Source organism: Staurois parvus, unplaced genomic scaffold (assembly GCF_062004578.1).
Source record: "Staurois parvus isolate SC_StPar_1 unplaced genomic scaffold, SC_StPar_1.0 ptg001299l, whole genome shotgun sequence".
NCBI classification, from domain to species: Eukaryota; Metazoa; Chordata; class Amphibia; order Anura; family Ranidae; genus Staurois; species Staurois parvus.
Window position 1 is genome coordinate 112,200 of NW_028319095.1, and position 20,647 is coordinate 132,846.

At 51.9% G+C, this 20,647-nt stretch overlaps 1 protein-coding gene across 1 annotated transcript in view; it reads left to right on the forward strand.

The window, feature by feature from the left end:
- Nucleotides 1-20,278, forward strand: part of LOC149437383 (alpha-N-acetylgalactosaminide alpha-2,6-sialyltransferase 2-like) — a 65,997-nt gene extending 45,719 nt beyond the window's left edge. Inside the window, exons 6-9 of the mRNA XM_089660973.1 lie at nucleotides 3,065-3,168; nucleotides 3,870-3,953; nucleotides 16,278-16,377; nucleotides 18,498-20,278. Coding sequence (XP_089517099.1) covers nucleotides 3,065-3,168; nucleotides 3,870-3,953; nucleotides 16,278-16,377; nucleotides 18,498-18,668 — 459 coding nt within the window. The 3' untranslated portion in view covers nucleotides 18,669-20,278. The remainder of the gene's footprint in view (nucleotides 1-3,064; nucleotides 3,169-3,869; nucleotides 3,954-16,277; nucleotides 16,378-18,497) is intronic.
- The last annotated feature ends 369 nt before the right edge of the window (nucleotides 20,279-20,647 follow it).

Consider the following 20,647-nt stretch of genomic DNA (forward strand, 5'->3'; position numbering starts at 1 on the left):
CTGACACCAATGATGGGGCACTATTCCTCCCACTGACACCAATGATGGGACACTATTCCTCCCACTGACACCAATGAAGGGGCGCTATTCCTCCCACTGACACCAATGATGGGGCACTATTCCTCCCACTGACACCAATGATGGTGCACTATTCCTCCCACTGACTACCAATGATGGTGCACTATTCCTCCCACTGACACCAATGATGGGGCGCTATTCCTGCCACTGACACCAATGATGGGGCGCTATTCCTCCCACTGATACCAATGATGGAGCACTATTCCTCCCACTGACACCAATGATGGGGCACTATTCCTCCCACTGACACCAATGATGGGGCACTATTCCTCCCACTGATACCAATGATGGGGCACTATTCCCCCCACTGACACCAATGATGGGACTCCATTCCTCCCACTGATACCAATGATGGGGCACTATTCCTCCCACTGACACCAATGATGGGGCGCTATTCCTCCCACTGACACCAATGATGGGACGCTATTCCCCACACTGATACCAATGATGGGGCACTATTCCTCCCACTGACACCAATGATGGGACACTATTCCTCCCACTGATACCAATGATGGGACACTATTCCCCCCACTGATACCAATGATGGGGCGCTATTCCTCCCACTGACACCAATGATGGGGCGCTATTCCCCCCACTGACACCAATGAAGGGGCACTATTCCCCCCACTGACACCAATGATGGGGAACTATTCCTCCCACTGATACCAATGATGGAGCACTATTCCTCCCACTGACACCAATGATGGGGCACTATTCCCCCCACTGACACCAATGATGGGGCGCTATTCCTCCCACTGACACCAATGATGGGGCACTATTCCTCCCACTGATACCAATGATGGGGCACTATTCCTCCCACTGACACCAATGATGGGGCACTATTCCTCCCACTGACACCAATGATGGGGCACTATTCCTCCCACTGACACCAATGATGGGACTCCATTCCTCCCACTGACACCAATGATGGGGCGCTATTCCTCCCACTGACACCAATGATGGGACGCTATTCCCCCCACTGACACCAATGATGGGGCGCTATTCCTCCCACTGACACCAATGATGGGGCACTATTCCCCCCACTGATACCAATGATGGGGCACTATTCCTCCCACTGACACCAATGATGGGGCACTATTCCTCCCACTGATACCAATGATGGGGCACTACTCCCCCCACTGACACCAATGATGGGGCGCTATTCCTCCCACTGACACCAATGATGGGGCGCTATTCCTCCCACTGACACCAATGATGGGGCGCTATTCCTCCCACTGACACCAATGATGGGGCACTATTCCTCCCACTGACACCAATGATGGGACGCTATTCCCCCCACTGATACCAATGATGGGGCACTATTCCTCCCACTGACACCAATGATGGGGCGCTATTCCCCCCACTGATACCAATGATGGGGCACTATTCCTCCCACTGACACCAATGATGGGGCACTATTCCCCCCACTGATACCAATGATGGGGCACTATTCCCCCCACTGACACCAATGATGGGGCACTATTCCTCCCACTGACACCAATGATGGAGCACTATTCCTCCCACTGACACCAATGATGGGGCACTATTCCTCCCACTGACACCAATGATGGAGCACTATTCCTCCCACTGACACCAATGATGGGGCACTATTCTTCCCACTGACACCAATGATGGAGCACTATTCCTCCCACTGACACCAATGATGGGGCACTATTCCTCCCACTGACACCAATGATGGGGCACTATTCCTCCCACTGACACCAATGATGGGGCGCTATTCCCCCCACTGATACCAATGATGGGGCACTATTCCTCCCACTGACACCAATGATGGGGCACTATTCCTCCCACTGACACCAATGATGGGGCACTATTCCTCCCAGTGACACCAATGATGGGGCACTATTCCTCCCACTGACACCAATGATGGGGCACTATTCCTCCCACTGACACCAATGATGGGGCACTATTCCTCTCACTGACACCAGGAAAGTTTCTACTCCAGCTGCCCACAATCCAGCCCCCCCAAAGCCTGAAGCAGAGTAATCTGGCCCTGTGTTTGGAGACCCCTGTCCTAGAGGAAGCTCCGACATGTTACTCCAGGGATGGAGGAAAGTTCAGAAAACCTCACTTTTCAAATTTCCAGACAACAAATAATAGATCACTTATTCTGCGCCTCCCCTTTATATTTGGGGCATATTCTGGGTGGTTTGATCCGTTTTGTGGGGCGTCCTCTGTATTTGGACTCATTTCCATCGTATCCATAGAGAGGAAATGGTTTATTATGACAGTCATGGTTGGGGGGGGGGGGGTACGATATTCGTGTATTAATCTGTGTATGGTCCGTCGTATTGTGAATGCCGCCCCCCCCCCCCCTTCCTGGCTGTACTATGATGGACACATTTCCATCCTCATCTTCCTGACCAGATCCCGGAGGATACAGAGCATCCCAGATCCTGGAAGACGATGGTCCAGCACAGGGCGGGATCACCAACTTGTGACATTTGGGCTGCCCAGTATTCCCCGGGATCTCCCCAGGAGGATGGTGGCGCCCACCAAGTGGGGTAAAGTGGGGGTAAGGTATGTAGAAATAACTTGTCTGAATGGCAGCACCTTGTCCTATGGGGGGAGGAGTCATAGGAAATGGGAGGAGGAGTCATAGGAAATGGGGGGAGGAGTCATAGGAAATGGGAGGAGGAGTCATAGGAAATGGGGGGAGGAGTCATAGGAAATGGGCGGGCTGTCTTCTGATCCCTTTTACGTGCCGAAATCAAGTCTCTGGTAGCTACAAGTGCAGGTCTGTTCCACCATGAATGGCGGCCAGGATTTCATCAAATTCCCAGAATCCCCCAAAAAATTTAAAATGTTGCAAATGAGGAATTTTGGAAAACCAAAAAAAAAGATCATTTTCAATTACAGAGGTGAGATGAGTTTTAATTAGAACTTGAGGAAGGGGGGTGGTAAATCTGTGTGGGCATGGCCTTTAAATCCCGCCTTCACTTTGCATGTCATCTACCGCCCGCAGGAAACCCGCTTCGTCCTCCTCCCGGATCACGACAGAGATTATTTACTGGTCAGAGCCGCCCTCACCAACAGAATCATCGACCGCGGCCGGGACAAAGGCAAAGAGTGAGTAGACCGACCCCCCATCCAATCGCCATCTCTCTGGGGGGCCCGCCGTACACGATGGGGACCATTTATAAAACAAATCCTGCACTTTTGTGGTGCGTTGAGCTGCGATTTCGGTCCTATAAAAAGTACGGCTCACATTGCACCGCACAGAAATCGCATGGGATCTGCAGAGGATCGCTGCGCTGTTCCCGTGTCAATCACATGTGCCACGCCGCAGTGTGACCCTGAGCTTCAGCTGAACATACATGCAGCAATTTTCAACAAGGTCAGGTTATGTGACGTCATGCAGCCGGTAGTGGAGTGCCATGAAGTGGCTGCAAAGAGGCTGCAGGAGATCTGCAGCACGGAAATCGCCATGGCTGTGTCCTGTTCATAGAGCGCGGATTTCGCACCACAGAAACGCAGTCCAGGTGCATTCCGGTGCATGTTTGGGGCGCTCCAGTGCATTCCGATGCATTTGTGATGCGTTTTACTGCGTTCCAGTACAGTTCAGTGCAGAAAAAAATGCAGCCTGTTCTACTTTTTTTCTGGCACTGACTGCACTGGTGTGAACTACGCCATTGGATACCATGTAACTTACTGTCAATGCGTTCTGAATGCAGAAAAATAAAAATGCCTCGGACTGCATGGAGTGTGAACTGACGCATGGAGTGTGGGTTGTCGCTGAATTCTCTGACAATCGCTCTTCTCTTCCACAGCCCAGCGCGCTATTTTGGCAAGAACCTGACCACAGAACACTTCAAGATCCTGCACCCGGACTTCATGCGTTACCTGAGGAACAGGTGAGTCCCCGCCCCGCCCTCTGGACTGTCCGGGACAGACATCCCACGGGTCAGCTGACTGGCCCCCCCACCCCTCTCTGCGGAGCCATCCCAGTGGAATTGGAGGCCATTGATTGTCTGCAAAGGGATTTCCCATCACTGGAGAGATTTCCTCTCACTTCCTGCCGTGTCTCCAAGACAGAAGGAAAGGGAAATTTTCCCAACAGGATGCAGACAGTGAAGAAAAAAATAACAAGTGGCTTTACCACCCCCCACTCTGATCCCAACCTAAAATATTGGCTCAGGAAATGCTTTACACATCTCTTAGCGATGCGGGTACAAGAATCAGCGACATTGTGTCCACTGCGGACTGCGAGCCGCCATTCATGGAGCAAATCTGTCTGCAACAATGACTCCTGTCCAGATGGGAGTCAGCAGCTCCGCTCTCCCTTCCAGCAGCGACTGAGCACCTCCGCTCCCCCTTCCAGCAGCGACTCGGCAGCTCCGCTCCCCCTTCCAGCAGCGACTCGGCAGCTCCGCTCCCCCTTCCAGCAGTGACTCGGCAGCTCAGTTCCCCCTTCCAGCAGCGACTCGGCAGCACCGCTCCCCCTTCTAGCAGCAACTCGGCAGCTCCACTCCCCCTTCCAGCAGCGACTCGGCAGCTCCGCTCCCCCTTCCAGCAGCAACTCGGCAGCTCTGCTCCCCCTTCCAGCAGCGACTCGGCAGCTCCGCTCCCCCTTCCAGCAGTAACTCGGCAGCTCCGCTCCCCCTTCCAGCAGCAACTTGCCACCCCAGCTCCCCCTTGCAGCCCTGATGTAAGAGGGGGGGACTCTGATGGGGACACCTGATATAAGGGGGGGACTCCGATGGGGACACCTGATATAAGGGGGGGACTCCGATGGGAACACCTGATATAAGGGGGGGGGACTCTGATGGGGACACCTGATATAAGGGGGGGGACTCTGATGGGGACACCTGATATAAGGGGGGGACTCCGATGGGGACACCTGATACAAGGGGGGGGGGGACTCTAATGGGGACACCTGATGTAAGAGGGGGGACACCTGTCCAGGGGATCCAGTAGATCCAGGAACAACAGCCATCTTGGTCCCCCTCAGTCATCAGAAGCAGGTAGTGCCGTCCAGTTTGGGGGGCTAAAGTGGCTGAGGAGAGTGAAGGTCGACTCTAAAAGTGCGATCCAAAGATCAATGATGTATTACAACTATCAGCCATTTACGGCTTCTATTCAGCCAAGATCATCGGCCCGGCCTGAGCCTCAGCCACAAGTTGGGTCATTGATGTCCTACAGACCACAGAAGACACAAGTCCTCGGAATAGTCGGAGGATCTGGTTATCACGCGGAGATGTTTTGTAACTTCTTAGAAACTCTGCAATCAGACTCGACCTTTAGTCTTGAAGAGAACTTGGGAATCGATCGTTCATTCGCTGCTCTGGTGAAGAAACCTGCGACACAGAGCATCAGGTCCCAGTATGTTCCAGGAGGAGGTCGCCCTGCTTGACGTCGTCTGCAGAATGCTGTGTCTGCCAGTCTATGGCCATCCTAAAGATACCATAGAAAGCTGCCCAATATTGAGCGGTGCCAGACCCCCCCCCCCCCATTTCATGCCCATGATCTCTTTTTGGCAATGGATCCCCTCCCTTTTCCATGGCCTTAAGCCCCAGCACCAACTTATTGAAGGATCAAACATCGGTCCAGGGTGGTCAGTCTGTCAGTACCTGCTGGCGCAGCCATCTCTAATATCTAAAGTAGTCAACAGACTTCACAGCCAGATCAATAAACCGAATGCCAGATGATCGTCTCAAGTCCATGATCCTTTATTATTGGTGACAACAGGAAGAACAGGGCTATTCCAACGCGTTTCGGGGACCCAAGTCATCCCTCTTCACCAGGGCTTGGGCAAAGCTTCTCATTTTCTCTGATACCAGAATCTTGAAAAAATCCAAATGGGACGGCATGGTTGGGTCTTCTGAGAGAGGAGTCCGAGAAACATTGACATTAAGTCCAACCCTGATGAAGGGATTACTTGGTCCCCGAAAGGTGATGGATACAGCGGCTCTTCCTGCTGTCACATCATCACCAATAATAAAGGGGTATGGACTTTTGAGATGATCACTTGGATATCAGCCCCTCCATAGTGCGCTAAACTCTGTTTTGTGGGCTTGAGCGTCCAGCGCCAGGTCAGCGTCCTGCGGCCATCTTGTATTTGACGAGATTAAAATCTGAGTCCAGAGCCTCACGCTTGTTTTCTACTTGGATTACAGACTTTAGAGGGAATTTGAATATTGAAGCTTGACCAGACAATGAAAGGTCTTCCCACAGATCCACAGAATAGGCCGATTTTGGCCCACGGAAAAGCGAGAGCTCAACCCCCCCCAACGCTGGTGGCTTTTTTTGGAGGAAATTATTATAATTGGCCAACTGATTCTTTGGAGCTGATTGGCTAATGACTGCTGACCAATCCAGAAGGTAACAGCAGATGATGTTCCTTTGGTAAGCATCTTGAAGGTGGCCACAGAAGGCTCAGTAACTACCAGCCACGCTCCCAATTTTGTAATCATTGGTGGGTCTCTAGGATACAAACTGTCAGTATGACGCAATGGGTGGAGCCTGGGCTGAGACAAACTACATTGGTGGAAAGTATGGCGTAGTCCAGATCGTCAGGATGAATCCTACGGCTTTACGAAGTTCTGACGAATCCAATTCAGCACAATTAACACAACACGTCTGAGAGACTGAAGAGATCTCTACGTGGAGAACAAGCAGAAAGTACGGCGAGCGCAGACTAAGTGTAGTCGGGGGAAAACGTTTATCAAAAGGAAGACAATTAGCAGCTTATATTAAGTGAGACGAATTCTGCTGATCTTATCATGGCTCTCAAAAGGATTCTGTGAGGGACCGCCGAGCGGCACCACTAGCACTCCACCGGTCAGGCGTGCCCAGAGAGCGGAATCTAAGCCCCAGGGTACTTGTTCACCAGGGCCCCTGATGGTGGGGATGGACTTGTAGTACCCTGAGACCAGGTCGCCTCTACTGAGCACACCTGTCAGTGGTAGGGGTGTCCGCCAGGGGTTCCAACCAGGGAGAGCCAAATGTGAGGAGGTCGGGTGACCCTGATGGGATGGATGGATGGATGGCTGAGCAAGTGCGTAGTCAGACAGGCCGAGTCGGTAATGTAGAGGACGGTAAGGTACAAGGGAGCAGGCAGAGAATCGTCGGGTCACACGCCAGGTCAGCAACAGGAGGTCAGATCTACAGAGGGGCATCCAGGGAGAGAGGTCAGGCAAGCAAGGGTCTGGGCAGGAGAAATCAGCAAGGTCAAGAGCAATCCGGGTCAATAACTTACAGGATACAGGTTCACAGGATCAGGAATGCAGGTAAGACCAGAAGGCAACGAAATGACAGCTCAGGGACCTTTAAATATCCCGCCCTGCGCTGCCATTGGTGCCCGGACCTAGTGCCCGTGTACTGGGAGGAGCAGTGCGCCTGCGCCGGGACCATCGAGGGACGGATCGCGGGGATCCCTGACATTGCCCCCCCCCCCTACGGGCAACCTCCGGATGCCCACCCGATCTCTCCACCACGGGTGATCACAAAGAAACCTCCGGACAAGCCTAGGTGCATGGACATTATGGGCTGGTTCCCACGAATTGTCCTCAGGGCCGTAGCCCTTCCACTTGATGAGAAATTGGGTCTGGCCCCCCCTTCGACGGCACTTCAAGATTGCCTCCACCTCGAATTCCTCTTCCTCTTCAACCGTTACGGCCTCCGGGGGCCTGGATTCCCGTTCCGGGAAGGCATCAGGGACTACCGGTTTCAACAGGGACACGTGGAAGACAGGGTGGATCTTGAGCGTGTCAGGGAGAACAAGTTCATAGGCCACCTCATTGACCATCCGTTTGATGCAAAAAGGGCCTATGAATTTAGGTCCCAACTTCTTCGACGGGCAAAGCATCCTCAAGTTTGACGTAGCCAGCCAAACCTTCTCTCCGGGCTGCAACACCAGGTTCCCTCTTCGCTTCCTATTGAAAGCCCTCTTGTAGTCTTCTTGGGCTTGACGGATGGCTTCCTGTAATTTCTTATTGTTGGAGGTGAAGAAGGTCAGTGCATCCTGCGTCGCTGGAATCGGGCATTCCGGGACCAAGTCCGGGAGGAAGACCGGATGAAACCCATAGTTGGCGAAGAACGGGGACTGCCCAGTTGCTGAATGGCAAGCGTTGTTGTACGCGAATTCTGCCAAAGGGAGGAGTGGCGCCCAGTCGTCCTGAGAGAATGATGTGTAGCATCGCAGGTATTGCTCCAGGGTCTGATTGGTCCTCTCGGTCTGGCCATTGGTCTGAGGGTGAAATGCCGAGGAAAGAGACAGCTTGATATCCAGGGCTTTGCACAACGCCCTCCAAAACCGCGAGGTAAACTGCACCCCTCGGTCCGAGACGATGTCTTCGGGAACCCCATGCAGTCTAACGATCTCTCGAATAAAGACTTGTGCCGTCTCGGCTGCAGATGGAGTCTTCCGTAAGGGGATGAAATGGGCCATCTTGGATAAGCGGTCCACAACCACGAGAATTGCTGTGTGGTCCAGTGAAGGAGGGAGCTCGACTATGAAGTCCATGGAGATTCTCTGCCAGGGCCGTTCAGGGATGGGCAATGGACGTAGCAGGCCCCATGCCTTGTTCCTTGAAGGCTTGTTCCGCTGGCAGATGGCACAGGAGCCCACGTAGATCTTACAATCCTTGGCCATGTCCGGCCACCAGAAGGAACGCCGGAGAAGTTCCAGGGTCTTGACCGGTCCAAAATGTCCTGCCAGTGGGTGATCATGGCAATGTCCCAAGACTAAGGTTCGGGCATCCTCTGGCACCACAATCCGGTCCTCCCTCCATAGGAGTCCCTCCTTGTTCTGGAGGGGGGCCCCATCGGAGGTAGACATTGCTGTGGACGCCCTCAGGATCTCGGAGCGAAGGTTTGTCTGAAGGGCCAAGAAATTCCCTGCCGGAAGAATAGTGTCGGGCACTGGGATCTCCTTGGTGTCCTCATACATGCGCGACAATGCGTCAGGCTTCGTGTTTTTTGAGCCGGGCCTGTATGTGATGTGGAACTGGAACCTCGAGAAAAACAATGCCCATCTTGCTTGTCGTGGGCGTAGACGTTTGGCCGTCCTCAGATATTCCAGGTTCTTGTGGTCCGTGAATATCAGGATGGGATGGGAGGCACCTTCCAGCAGGTACCTCCATTCCTCTAAAGCGGTTTTGATAGCCAGTAGCTCGCGATCCCCAATGTCGTAGTTCCTCTCCGCTGGGGTAAGTTTCCGTGAAAAGAATGCTACTGGGTGAAGTAATTCCTTGGCGCCCTTCCGCTGGGAAAGGATGGAGCCAACCGCGTTTTCAGATGCATCTACTTCTAAGATGTAGGGCAGGGAGGCGTCGGGATGACCCAGAATGGGTGCCGAGGTAAATAACCTTTTTAGTGCCTCAAAGGCTTCCTGTGCCTCGGGCGTCCATCTGAATCGCGTCCCAAGCTTAGTTAATTGAGTGATAGGGGAGACCAGACCCGAGAAGTTCTTGATGAACTTCCGGTAGAAATTTGCGAACCCAATAAAACGTTGGACACTTTTCCTGTCCGTGGGTTCAGGCCAATCTAGGATCGCTGAGACCTTCTGAGGGTCCATTGCGACCCCCGTGGTGGAGATAATCAGACCCAGGAATGTAACGCTAGTCTGTTCAAAGCAGCATTTCTCTGCTTTAGCGTACAACCCGTGCTGCCGCAACCGCCCCAACACCTTTGTTACATGTACCCTGTGCTCCCCCAGGGAGGATGAGAAAATCAAAATGTCATCTAAGTAGACGATGACAAAGATGTCCAGGAAGTCCCTAAAGATGTCGTTTACAAAGTGCTGGAAGGTGGCTGGCGCATTGCACAACCCGAACGGCATGACCAGGTATTCAAAATGGCCGAATCGGGTGCGGAAGGCCGTCTTCCACTCATCCCCCTCCCTTATGCGAACCAAATTGTAGGCTCCCCTTAAGTCTAACTTGGTAAATACTACCGCAGCCTTTAAGCTCTGGAACAATTCGGGTACCAGAGGTAATGGGTAACGATTTTTAATGGTGACCCTATTCAGCTCCCGATAGTCAATGCATGGCCTCAAAGTCTTGTCCTTCTTTTCTACAAAGAAGATCCCTGCACCTGCTGGGGAAGTGGAGGGACGGATGAATCCCTTACGGAGGCTATCCTCAATATAGTCCTTCAGGGCCCCTAATTCCAGCTCAGAAAGGGGAAAAATTAGTCCGAACGGGATTTCAGAACCGGGCAACAGATCAATCGGACAGTCATATGGGCGGTGGGGGGGTAGAGCATCTGCTCCCCGTTCACTGAACACGTCAAGGAACTTGTGATAGGCTGCAGGAACCACTTGTTTCAGGCTGTCATCCCCTTCAGAGCACAGAAGAACCTGGGGGACCCCCGGGCCCGAAGTTCGACACAGTTCCCGACAATATGGGGAAGGGAACAAGACAACCCCAGTTTCCCAGTCAATTTGGGGGTTATGGGCCCGCAACCAAGGGAGCCCCAGAATGACTGGGAAAAGGGGTGATGCAATAGCATCCAGGCGGAGGAGTTCCCGGTGCTGACCGGCAATGGAAGTCATAATGGAAGGGGTCTCCTGGTTGACTACTCCTGACTTTATCCGGGAACCATCAGCTAAAAAGATATGAAACCCCTTCTCCTTTGGGCGGAGGGGAATACCCTGCTGGTGAGCAAAATTGATATCCACAAAACAGCTGCATGCCCCCGAATCAACTATGGCCGACACCTCCACGGTCCTTTCGGAAAGCTGAAAGGAGAGGGGAACAACTAAGTACTGGGACGGGGTCATATCGCCAACAGATAAAGAAGATGAGGTGAACTTACTCAGTTTCTGCGGGCAGGAACGCACCATGTGACCAGCTTCGCCGCAGTACAGGCACAGATTCTGGGAGCGTCTGCGCTGGCGTTCCTCAGGCGATAGTTTAGGCCGAGCCAGGCCTAGCTGCATGGGTTCGGGGGCATCTTCAGCCGGCAGGTTCTGGATGCTTGGCCTAGTATGTTGACCGGATCCCTGAAATGACCCCCAGGGATTTCCGCGACCCTGACCAGACCTCTCCAATCTGCGCTCCCGTAGCCTACGGTCAATTTTAATAGTGAGTGCAATCAAGTCCTCTAATATCTCGGGCACCTCTACCCGGGCGAGCTCGTCTTTCAGAGCCTCTGATAGGCCCATACGAAACTGGTGTAAAAGGGCGAACTCGTTCCAACGAGTGTCACCCATCCAGCGCCTAAAGTCAGAGGCGTATTCCTCAGCCGTCCGCCGACCTTGTCGGAGTGCGTATAACGTGGCCTCGGCCGAGGCCGCCCGTTGTGGGTCATCATATAAGATGGCCATAGCGTTAAAGAAGCTGTCGACCGAAACTAGGTGAGGGTCATTGTTTCCCCTTAGTCGGTGGGCCCAGTCTTGGGGTTCACCCTGCAACAGGGAGACAACAAACCCCACTTTCACTGACTCTGTCAAAAAGGTCCGTGGCTGTAGTTCAAAAAAGAGCAGACAAGAGTCACGAAATGACCGAAAACGTGTGCGATCCCCATGGAAGCGCTCGGGTAAGGGTACTCGGGGTTCCGCCATAGGGAGTGATGTGGGAGGCCCAGGAGCCGGCTCGTGGGCTGCTGCGACTGGAGGTGCAGGAGCCGGGGCCTGTGAAACAGGAACAGATATGGTGCAGGCCTGAAACCGATTCTCGATCTGCAGACATCTGTCCTGTAATGTGTTTACAGCTTGCGTCAGGGTAGACAGGTGCCTGCAAACCTCGTCCAACGGGGTGAGTCCTCCTCGAGGCTCAGTCATGGCCTTCTGGTACTGTGAGGGACCGCCGAGCGGCACCACTAGCACTCCACCGGTCAGGCGTGCCCAGAGCGCGGAATCTAAGCCCCAGGGTACTTGTTCACCAGGGCCCCTGATGGTGGGGATGGACTTGTAGTACCCTGAGACCAGGTCGCCTCTACTGAGCACACCTGTCAGTGGTAGGGGTGTCCGCCAGGGGTTCCAACCAGGGAGAGCCAAATGTGAGGAGGTCGGGTGACCCTGATGGGATGGATGGATGGATGGCTGAGCAAGTGCGTAGTCAGACAGGCCGAGTCGGTAATGTAGAGGACGGTAAGGTACAAGGGAGCAGGCAGAGAATCGTCGGGTCACACGCCAGGTCAGCAACAGGAGGTCAGATCTACAGAGGGGCATCCAGGGAGAGAGGTCAGGCAAGCAAGGGTCTGGGCAGGAGAAATCAGCAAGGTCAAGAGCAATCCGGGTCAATAACTTACAGGATACAGGTTCACAGGATCAGGAATGCAGGTAAGACCAGAAGGCAACGAAATGACAGCTCAGGGACCTTTAAATATCCCGCCCTGCGCTGCCATTGGTGCCCAGCGGGCGGCCGCGGCTTCTACTGCGCATGCGCGAACTCGAACGCCGCGGCCGGCCCGGACCTAGTGCCCGTGTACTGGGAGGAGCAGTGCGCCTGCGCCGGGACCATCGAGGGACGGATCGCGGGGATCCCTGACAGATTCCCAGCTGGGGAGGACACCAAAGAACCTGTCAAAAAGGATTCCCAGCTGGGGAGGACACCAAAGAACCTGTCACAAAGGATTCCCAGCTGGGGAGGACACCAAAGAACCTGTCAAAAAGGATTCCCAGCTGGGGAGGACACCAAAGAACCTGCCACAATGGATACATATGGTGTGGATGGCAAACACAAAGAAAACTGTCCAACCAGCCTGCAACCAACCAAATTGTCCTGTCTAACCGGTCAGTCTATCCATCCTGATACATCAGCTTCTACTATGGAGGCTCCCAAAATGTATAGAATTAGGTCTGCAAAATACTGGGGTGCCATCAGGGGCGGACTGACAACTCATGGGGCCCCCGGGCAATAGGGGATCATGGGGCCCCTGTGTCCTTGCCCAAACTCAAAAAAAGCCTATGAAAAAGGTACCAGGGGCATCTCATGGGGCCCCCTACTGACCCTGGGCCCTCGGGCAATGCCCGAGTTTCCAAATGGTCAGTCCGCCCCTGGGTGCCATGAAGAGCTTACGCATGCTAATGAGTGCAAACTAAAACCCTCGTTTGTAACACAAGCGGTTGGACAGGGCAATTCGGTTGGTTGCAGGCTGGTTGGTGAGTGAGCTGGGAATTTGTCTTTGTTGTTGTTTGACACGCGTCGCCCTTCCATGTGCTGCTTGCTGCGAAGGCCACTTATAGATTGGGGTGGTGGCCATTTGTCTTCTGTACGAAGGTCTGGATGGCACCTGCAATAGCTAAGAGACACAGCAAGGGGACACCAACCTAAGTGCAGCAAGGTGGAGAGGTGGACGCAGCACACGATTGGTAGCTCACGGAGTGTCAATGATCTCATGCATTACAGCCATTGGTGTAGCTGGGAGGAGGAGGCGGCATCCAGGATCTCAAGATGGAGCAAGGGGTGGAGTGTGGTGGCCAGGGTGATCAGGTAGCCTGAGGACAGGAAGCAGCATGTGTGCATCAATGGAGCACAGGCGAGGACAGGAAATGATGAAACAGGAAGTGATGTTGGGGGGGGGTGACAACATGTTTCGAAGCTGACCCCTCCTTTTCAAACCACTAGGCCTCCTATGGTCAAAAGCCTTCATTACTGCAAAAGGAGAGTTTGCAGCTTGTTGGACAAATTCCCGATCTCGATTATTCCTTCTTCTGGACCACGGGTGTCAAACTGGGGGCCCTTCAGCTGTTGCCAAACTACAAGTCCCATGAGGCATTGCAAGATTGACAGTTACAAGCATGACTCCCAAAGGCAGAGGCATGATGGGACTTGTAGTTTGGCAACAGCTGAAGGGCCACCAGTTTGACACCCGTAGTCTAGACTCTTTTCAGAGACGGCTGTCAGCACCATCCAAGGACAGATAAATATCTTCCCAAGGAAAGATCTTCCCCACAAAGCCATGTGTGACCTCAGGGTCAGAGAACGGGTCTGAGCTCCCCGGCCCTTTTCATTTTCCTGGGATAAAGAAGAAATGAAGATAAAATTCCTCCATTCTGTCTATTGATTCGCTTTGCATCTTATCGGCTGTACAATGAAAAGTCAATATTAGACGCATGGGCGTTCCTCAATGTGACCTCTGGGCCCCGTAAGCCACATGGCCATATCAGTCCACACCCAACCGAGCGCAAAACAGGCAATATGCTGGCAGAACGCAATGTCAGGATTGTCCGCTAAAAGGGAAGTTCCTGCTAGACGCTTTTCGTCTTTTTTGGACAAAAATTAGACTTTCAGAAATTCAGATGTCTACAAATCTCCAAATGGACAAACTGATGAAAACCGAAACCCCCCCAAAAAGTTATAACAAAACAAATGAACACGCTGGTTCCATTCGGATGGCATCACATGACGTGATGGTAGTTCAGGCCCATGGGGAAAGGAATTCAATTTTCACATTTGTTTGATAACACTGTTCAACAAATTTTTATTTTTTGCCAGTTTTGGAAACAAAAGGATCCATTTCTTAATGAATTTCACATTCTGAGTTCAAATATAACAATGAAATTTGTCAATTGGCTCTAGTTTTTCTGTAAACGGAAAGTTTTCTACTATAGGCGTAATGACTACATAATGCACAATAATTATATAGATAGATGTCTTTCCACAAATATAAAGCAAGTGATATTGATACATAACAAAGCCTAAATGGCAGAATATATTGCATAGGATTACCAAGAACAATGATAGCCATAAGCTAAGTTGAATCATTTTAATACTCAGGATTCTCACTAGTTTTGTCTTCAGTTTGTGTCGGTTTTGCTTCTCTTGGCTTTTCTCTTGTATTCGAGGAAAGGGCTATCTCTTACAACTGCACGTGACGACACGCTTCAGGTTCTTCCTCACTTGACTCAACCACGAAGGATTCTGGTGCTTTAGGAATTGGTAGCCCCTCTCCATGAGGAACTGGACGTATTGCCGATGGAATATTTGGATAGTGCACAGATAACTTTTTCTTCTTATTTAGCCCTTTTACAATTGGAGGCGCCATACAAAAGTAACAATTACTAACATGATCTGTTGGCTCTCTCCAAATCATTGGCACAGCGAAAGGCCTTTTTTCCATTCAACCATTGCTCCAGTGCCGTCCCACAAGAATTGCAGCATATATGTGGTGCCCAGCTCTTGTCCTGGTCTCCTATCTTGCAGCCAAAATACAAGTTGTAGGCTTTCTTAATCATTCCTGTTATCCTCCTTTTTTGTGAGATAAAAGTTATTTCACCGCAGATATAGCAGAAATTATCTGCTTTATTCACACAAGTTGGAGGCATTACTGAGTAGCCTATAGAAGCAGAAAACGAAATGTAAAGACGAACTCCAATCAGCTACAGATACTGCAGCTTTTATGCAGTGAAGTGATGCAATTAAAGGCTAATATTGCATCATCTCAGTATACATGACATGTTCTATTGGTCACCAGTATCAATTGCACAATATGCAGCTGAAGTTGCATCATCATTTTGAATGGCTTACGTCATTAGATGGGTGAATATATCATGGAAACTAGAGCCAATCAACATTTTTTAGGGTCATTTTCGTTTTCAGCACCCCAAAATTATGTAAGATTAGCTAATTTTATGCCCAAAACTTTTTACCTGTTGAACAGTGTAATTTGGATTCGGATAACAAATGGATCTGAATTTTGTTCCATTAGTTCATTCTGATGCACATAACACCTGTTGATATTGTCCAATCAGCTCACGCCATTTCTCTTGGTGGGTTGGACTAGCGTCCGAAAATATTGAATCCTTCCAATTCGAATCCATCCGATATACACTATCTGGGGGGGTCCGTACAATCCTCCATCTGGGGGGGTCCGTACAATCCTCCATCTGGGGGGGTTCGTGCAATCCTCCATCTGGGGGGTCCGTACAATCCTCCATCTGGGGGGGTTCATGCAATCCTCCATCTGGGGGGTCCGTACAATCCTCCATCTGGGGGGGTCCCTACAATCCTCCATCTGGGGGGTTCGTGCAATCCTCCATCTGGGGGGTCCGTACAATCCTCCATCTGGGGGGTCCGTACAATCCTCCATCTGGGGGGGTCCCTACAATCCTCCATCTGGGGGGTCCGTACAATCCTCCATCTGGCGGGTCCGTACAATCCTCCATCTGGGGGGGGTCCTGGGTCCGTACAATCCTCCATCTGGGGGGGGGTCCGGGGTCCGTACCAATAGTTCTGTATTGCCTCGCCCACCCGCTGACATTTCCACTGACAGATTCTCATCCTTCTCAGGTTCCTCTGGGCCCCCATCCTGAACACCAACAACCGGGACATCTACCGACCGTCCACCGGAGCCGCCATTCTCCTGGCTGCTATACACACCTGTGACCAGGTGAGGGAGCTCTTCATTAAGAACATTTCCCACTGGAGCCAACCAATTCCGGCCAACCAACATCTCACCAAAACCACATCGACCAATCAGCATCTGTCAGTTTCTGTTTCAGAGCCAATCAGAATGTTTCAGTTATTCAGTTAGAAAAAAAAAAAACACATTGGGCATGAAAGGTTCATTATTTTTCATTTCACCAAATGCATGTCAGGTGTTACGTTTAGATCTTCCATATATTATAAAAAAAAAACAAAAAAAAAAAACCCCCCAAAAACAAAGAAAAAAACCAGGCGGACTTGATGGACCAAACGGTCTTTTTCTGCCGTCACTTTTCTATGTTTCTATTATATACCATAACAAGTGATCTCTGCAGACCGGATTACAGACTTCATCCCGCCATCATATTACACACAACATGAAAAATGCAGCAATAAATTGTTATTTTGGGGGGTTTAGGGGGGTACGGTCACCGGTTAATTATTATTTTATTACTACAAGTATTTATTTCTGATTATTTTTATTTGTGTATTTATTTTACATGAATTTTAAAAAAATTATTATTATTAATGTATTTTTTGTTGGGGTTTAGGTGTTTATTTTTTATTATTATTGTTATTAATAATAATAATAATAATAATAATAAACATTTTAGGGGTTATTTATTATTATATAGTATTTATGATTGTTTTTTACATTTGTTTATTATTTCATTATATGTTAATTTATTATGATCATCATCACCCAACCCCAACAAAAAATAAATAAATAAGAAGAAAATAATCAATAAAACACTAACCCCAAACCAAACCTAACAAAAAACAAAATAATAATAAATTAATTATAAGAAGAAGAAAAATGAAAAAAAGAGATAAAAGCAGAAACACTCGGCAACAAATGATGTAACAGATGAGATTTTTCTCTATTGGCTAATAAAAAAAATGCCAAAGCTCAAAATCTGCTAAAAACGTTGTATAAAAATGCGCATAAATCGCGGTAAAATCTACACTTTAGGGCTCCGTTCACACGGGGTTTCTGGAACAGCTGAGAGCGCGGGAAATGCGCCGGTCGCCACGAGTCGCAGAAACGCATTGTGATTGTGGTGCCGCAGGTTGTTCATGGCTCCCCAAACAACAAAACGCACAATGAAAACACAACGCGCTGTACGTTTGGGGGGGGGCTTCTGCGGCATATACAGGGGAGAGAATACGGGGGGGGGGGGAGAATACAGGGGGGGGGAGAATACAGGAGGGAGGATGCAGGGGGAGAAAGCAGGGTGGGAGAATGCAGGGGGGAGTATACGGGGGGGGAGAATACAGGGGGGGGGGGAATGCAGGGGGAGAATACGGGGGGGGGGAGAATACAGGGGGGGGGAATGCAGGGGGAGAATACAGGGGGGGGGGAATGCAGGGGGGAGAATACGGGGGGGAGAATACAGGGGGGGGGGAATGCAGGGGGAGAATACGGGGGGGGGGGAATGCAGGGGGAGAATACGGGGGGGGGGAGAATACGGGGGGGGGGGGGAATGCAGGGGGAGAATACAGGGGGGGGGAATGCAGGGGGAGAATACAGAGGGGGGGGAATGCAGGGGGAGAATACAAGGGGGAGATGCAAGGGGAGAGAATACGGGGGGGGGGGGGATTGGGGGGGAGAATACAGGGAGGATGCAGGGGGGAGAATACAGGAGGGAGGATGCAGGGGGAGAAAGCAGGGGGGAGAATACGGGGGGGGGGGGAATACAGTGAGGATGCAGGTGGAGAATGCAGGGGGGAAATACAGGAGGAGGAATACGGGGGGGGGGTGCAGGATGCAGGGGGGGGTGCAGGGGGAGGATGCAGGGGGGGGGTGCAGGGAGGGTGCAGGGGGAGGATGCAGGGTGACACCCGCTATTGCCGTTCCCGGGTCCCGGTCCTTGGGCGGGACTGCACAGCCGTGGAAACGTGGAAGTGATTGGTGGGCTGTATAGCCGCATGATTGCTTCCACCTGACCGCCCGCCGTAGGGAACGCCCCCTCTGATGAGTGACAGATTTTTGCGGCAGGTAAAGGGAGGAAGGAGATTGTACAATCAGATTGCATGGTGTATGTCCATCCAACATCCTATTAACCCTTCTGTCTGCCATTCCAGGTCAGCGCCTACGGCTTCATGACCCCCAACTATGAGAAGTTCTCCGATCATTACTATGACACCACCTACAATAAGGTGACATTCTACGCCAACCACAATTTCAGGAAAGAGATGGAGTTGTGGCAGCAGCTGCACAGAGCGGGTGTCATCACCCTCTACATGAGGGACTGAGCGGGCGACAATGGACCCCGGAAACCTGGGAACCCCAAATCCGGGAACTGGAAGACGGGAACACAGCCAGCTCCTCCCCCCCCCATCCACATCACCAGCACCAGGACTGCCGCCACATCATGTCTGTGTGGAGGACCGAGAGGAAACGACTTTACTGGTTACACTCGATTTAAAGGGGGACACCACCCCGAAGTGACATTTTATCTGTAGGTGGAGCCTGGCGGGCTGCCAGCTTCTTATATAATAGGATGCTCCAGCAGTGAGATCTCCGGGGGTCCTCCCGACTGCAATCCTGTCCGCCTCTGTGCGTCCCGATACATTCCCCATAACATTAATGGTGGGAACCCCTCATAATGGGCACAGGGATGGTGGGAACCCCTCACAATGGGCACAGGGATGGTGGGAACCCCTCATAATGGGCACAGGGATGGTGGGAACCCCTCATAATGGGCACAGGGATGGTGGGAACCCCTCATAATGAGCACAGGGATGGTGGGAACCCCTCATAATGGGCACAGGGATGGTGGGGACCCCTCATATTGGGCAGAGGGATGGTGGGGACCCCTCATAATGGGCACAGGGATGGTGGGAAGCCCTCACAATGGGCCCAGGGATGGTGGTGACCCCTCATAATGGGCACAGGGATGGTGGGAACCCCTCATAATGGGCACAGGGATGGTGGGGACCCCTCATAATGGGCACACGGATGGTGGGAACCCCTCATAATGGGCACAGGGATGGTGAAAATCAGCGACAACCAATTGGAGGCGGGAGATCAGACGGAGGTCAGAGGGAGGTCAGAAGGAGATCAGAGGGAGGTCAGAGGGAGATCAGGGTGAGGTCAGGGGGAGATCAGAGGGAGGTCAGCAGGAGGTAAGGGGGAGATCAGAGGGAGATCCGAGGGAGGTCAGCGGGAGGTCAGAGGGAGATCAGGGTGAGGTCAGAGGGAGGTCAGCGGGAGATCAGAGGGAGATCAGGGGGAGATCAGAGGGAGGTCAGAGGGAGGTCAGAGGGAGATCAGAGGGAGGTCAGAGGGAGATCAGAGGGAGATCAGGGTGAGGTCAGAGGGAGATCAGAGGGAGGTCAGAGGGAGGTCAGAGGGAGATCAGAGGGAGGTCAGAGGGAGATCAGAGGGAGGTCAGAGGGAGGTCAGAGGGAGGTCAGAGGGAGATCAGAGGGAGATCAGAGGGAGGTCAGAGGGAGATCAGAGGGAGGTCAGAGGGAGATCAGAGGGAGGTCAGAGGGAGATCAGAGGGAGGTCAGAGGGAGATCAGAGGGAGGTCAGGGTGAGGTCAGGGTGAGGTCAGAGGGAGATCAGAGGGAGATCAGGGGGAGATCAGAGGGCGGTCAGAGGGAGGTCAGAGGGAGATCAGAGGGAGGTCAGAGGGAGGTCAGAGGGAGATCAGGGTGAGGTCAGAGGGAGATCAGAGGGAGGTCAGAGGGAGATCAGAGGGAGGTCAGAGGGAGATCAGGGGGAGATCAGAGGATCCGGTTCCCTCCATGAATTCCTCTCTCAGGGAAGGTTATTTATTGGGGATAATTCTGTGAAATGAGATATTTTGTATCAGATTTGTATTATTTATGATTAATAAATTATATTTTGGGTTTTTCTCCTTTTGCTTCATTTTGCAAAGAATTGTGAATCCGTATCAGTGAATTTGGGGAGATCACATGACGGATCAGGACCGACCCCTCCCAACCCCCCCCCCCCCCCCCCCCCCCATCTCAGTTTTTGGACCCATTGATCCTGCCAGCAGATCCACTTCCTGTACCAGGAAGACACAACTGACACCAACGGCAATAAAAACCCGACAGGGGTTCCAACCGAAGCGAACAAAAGATTCCCCCCGAGAGAGCTTCTGGATTAAGTCCCCGATCACACCGAGCGACTTGTCAGGCGATTTGATCGTTTCAGGCGTATCGTGGGGCAAACAAGGCGTTCGCCTAGGGCAGCAATTTTTAGAGGGGCGGCCCCCTCC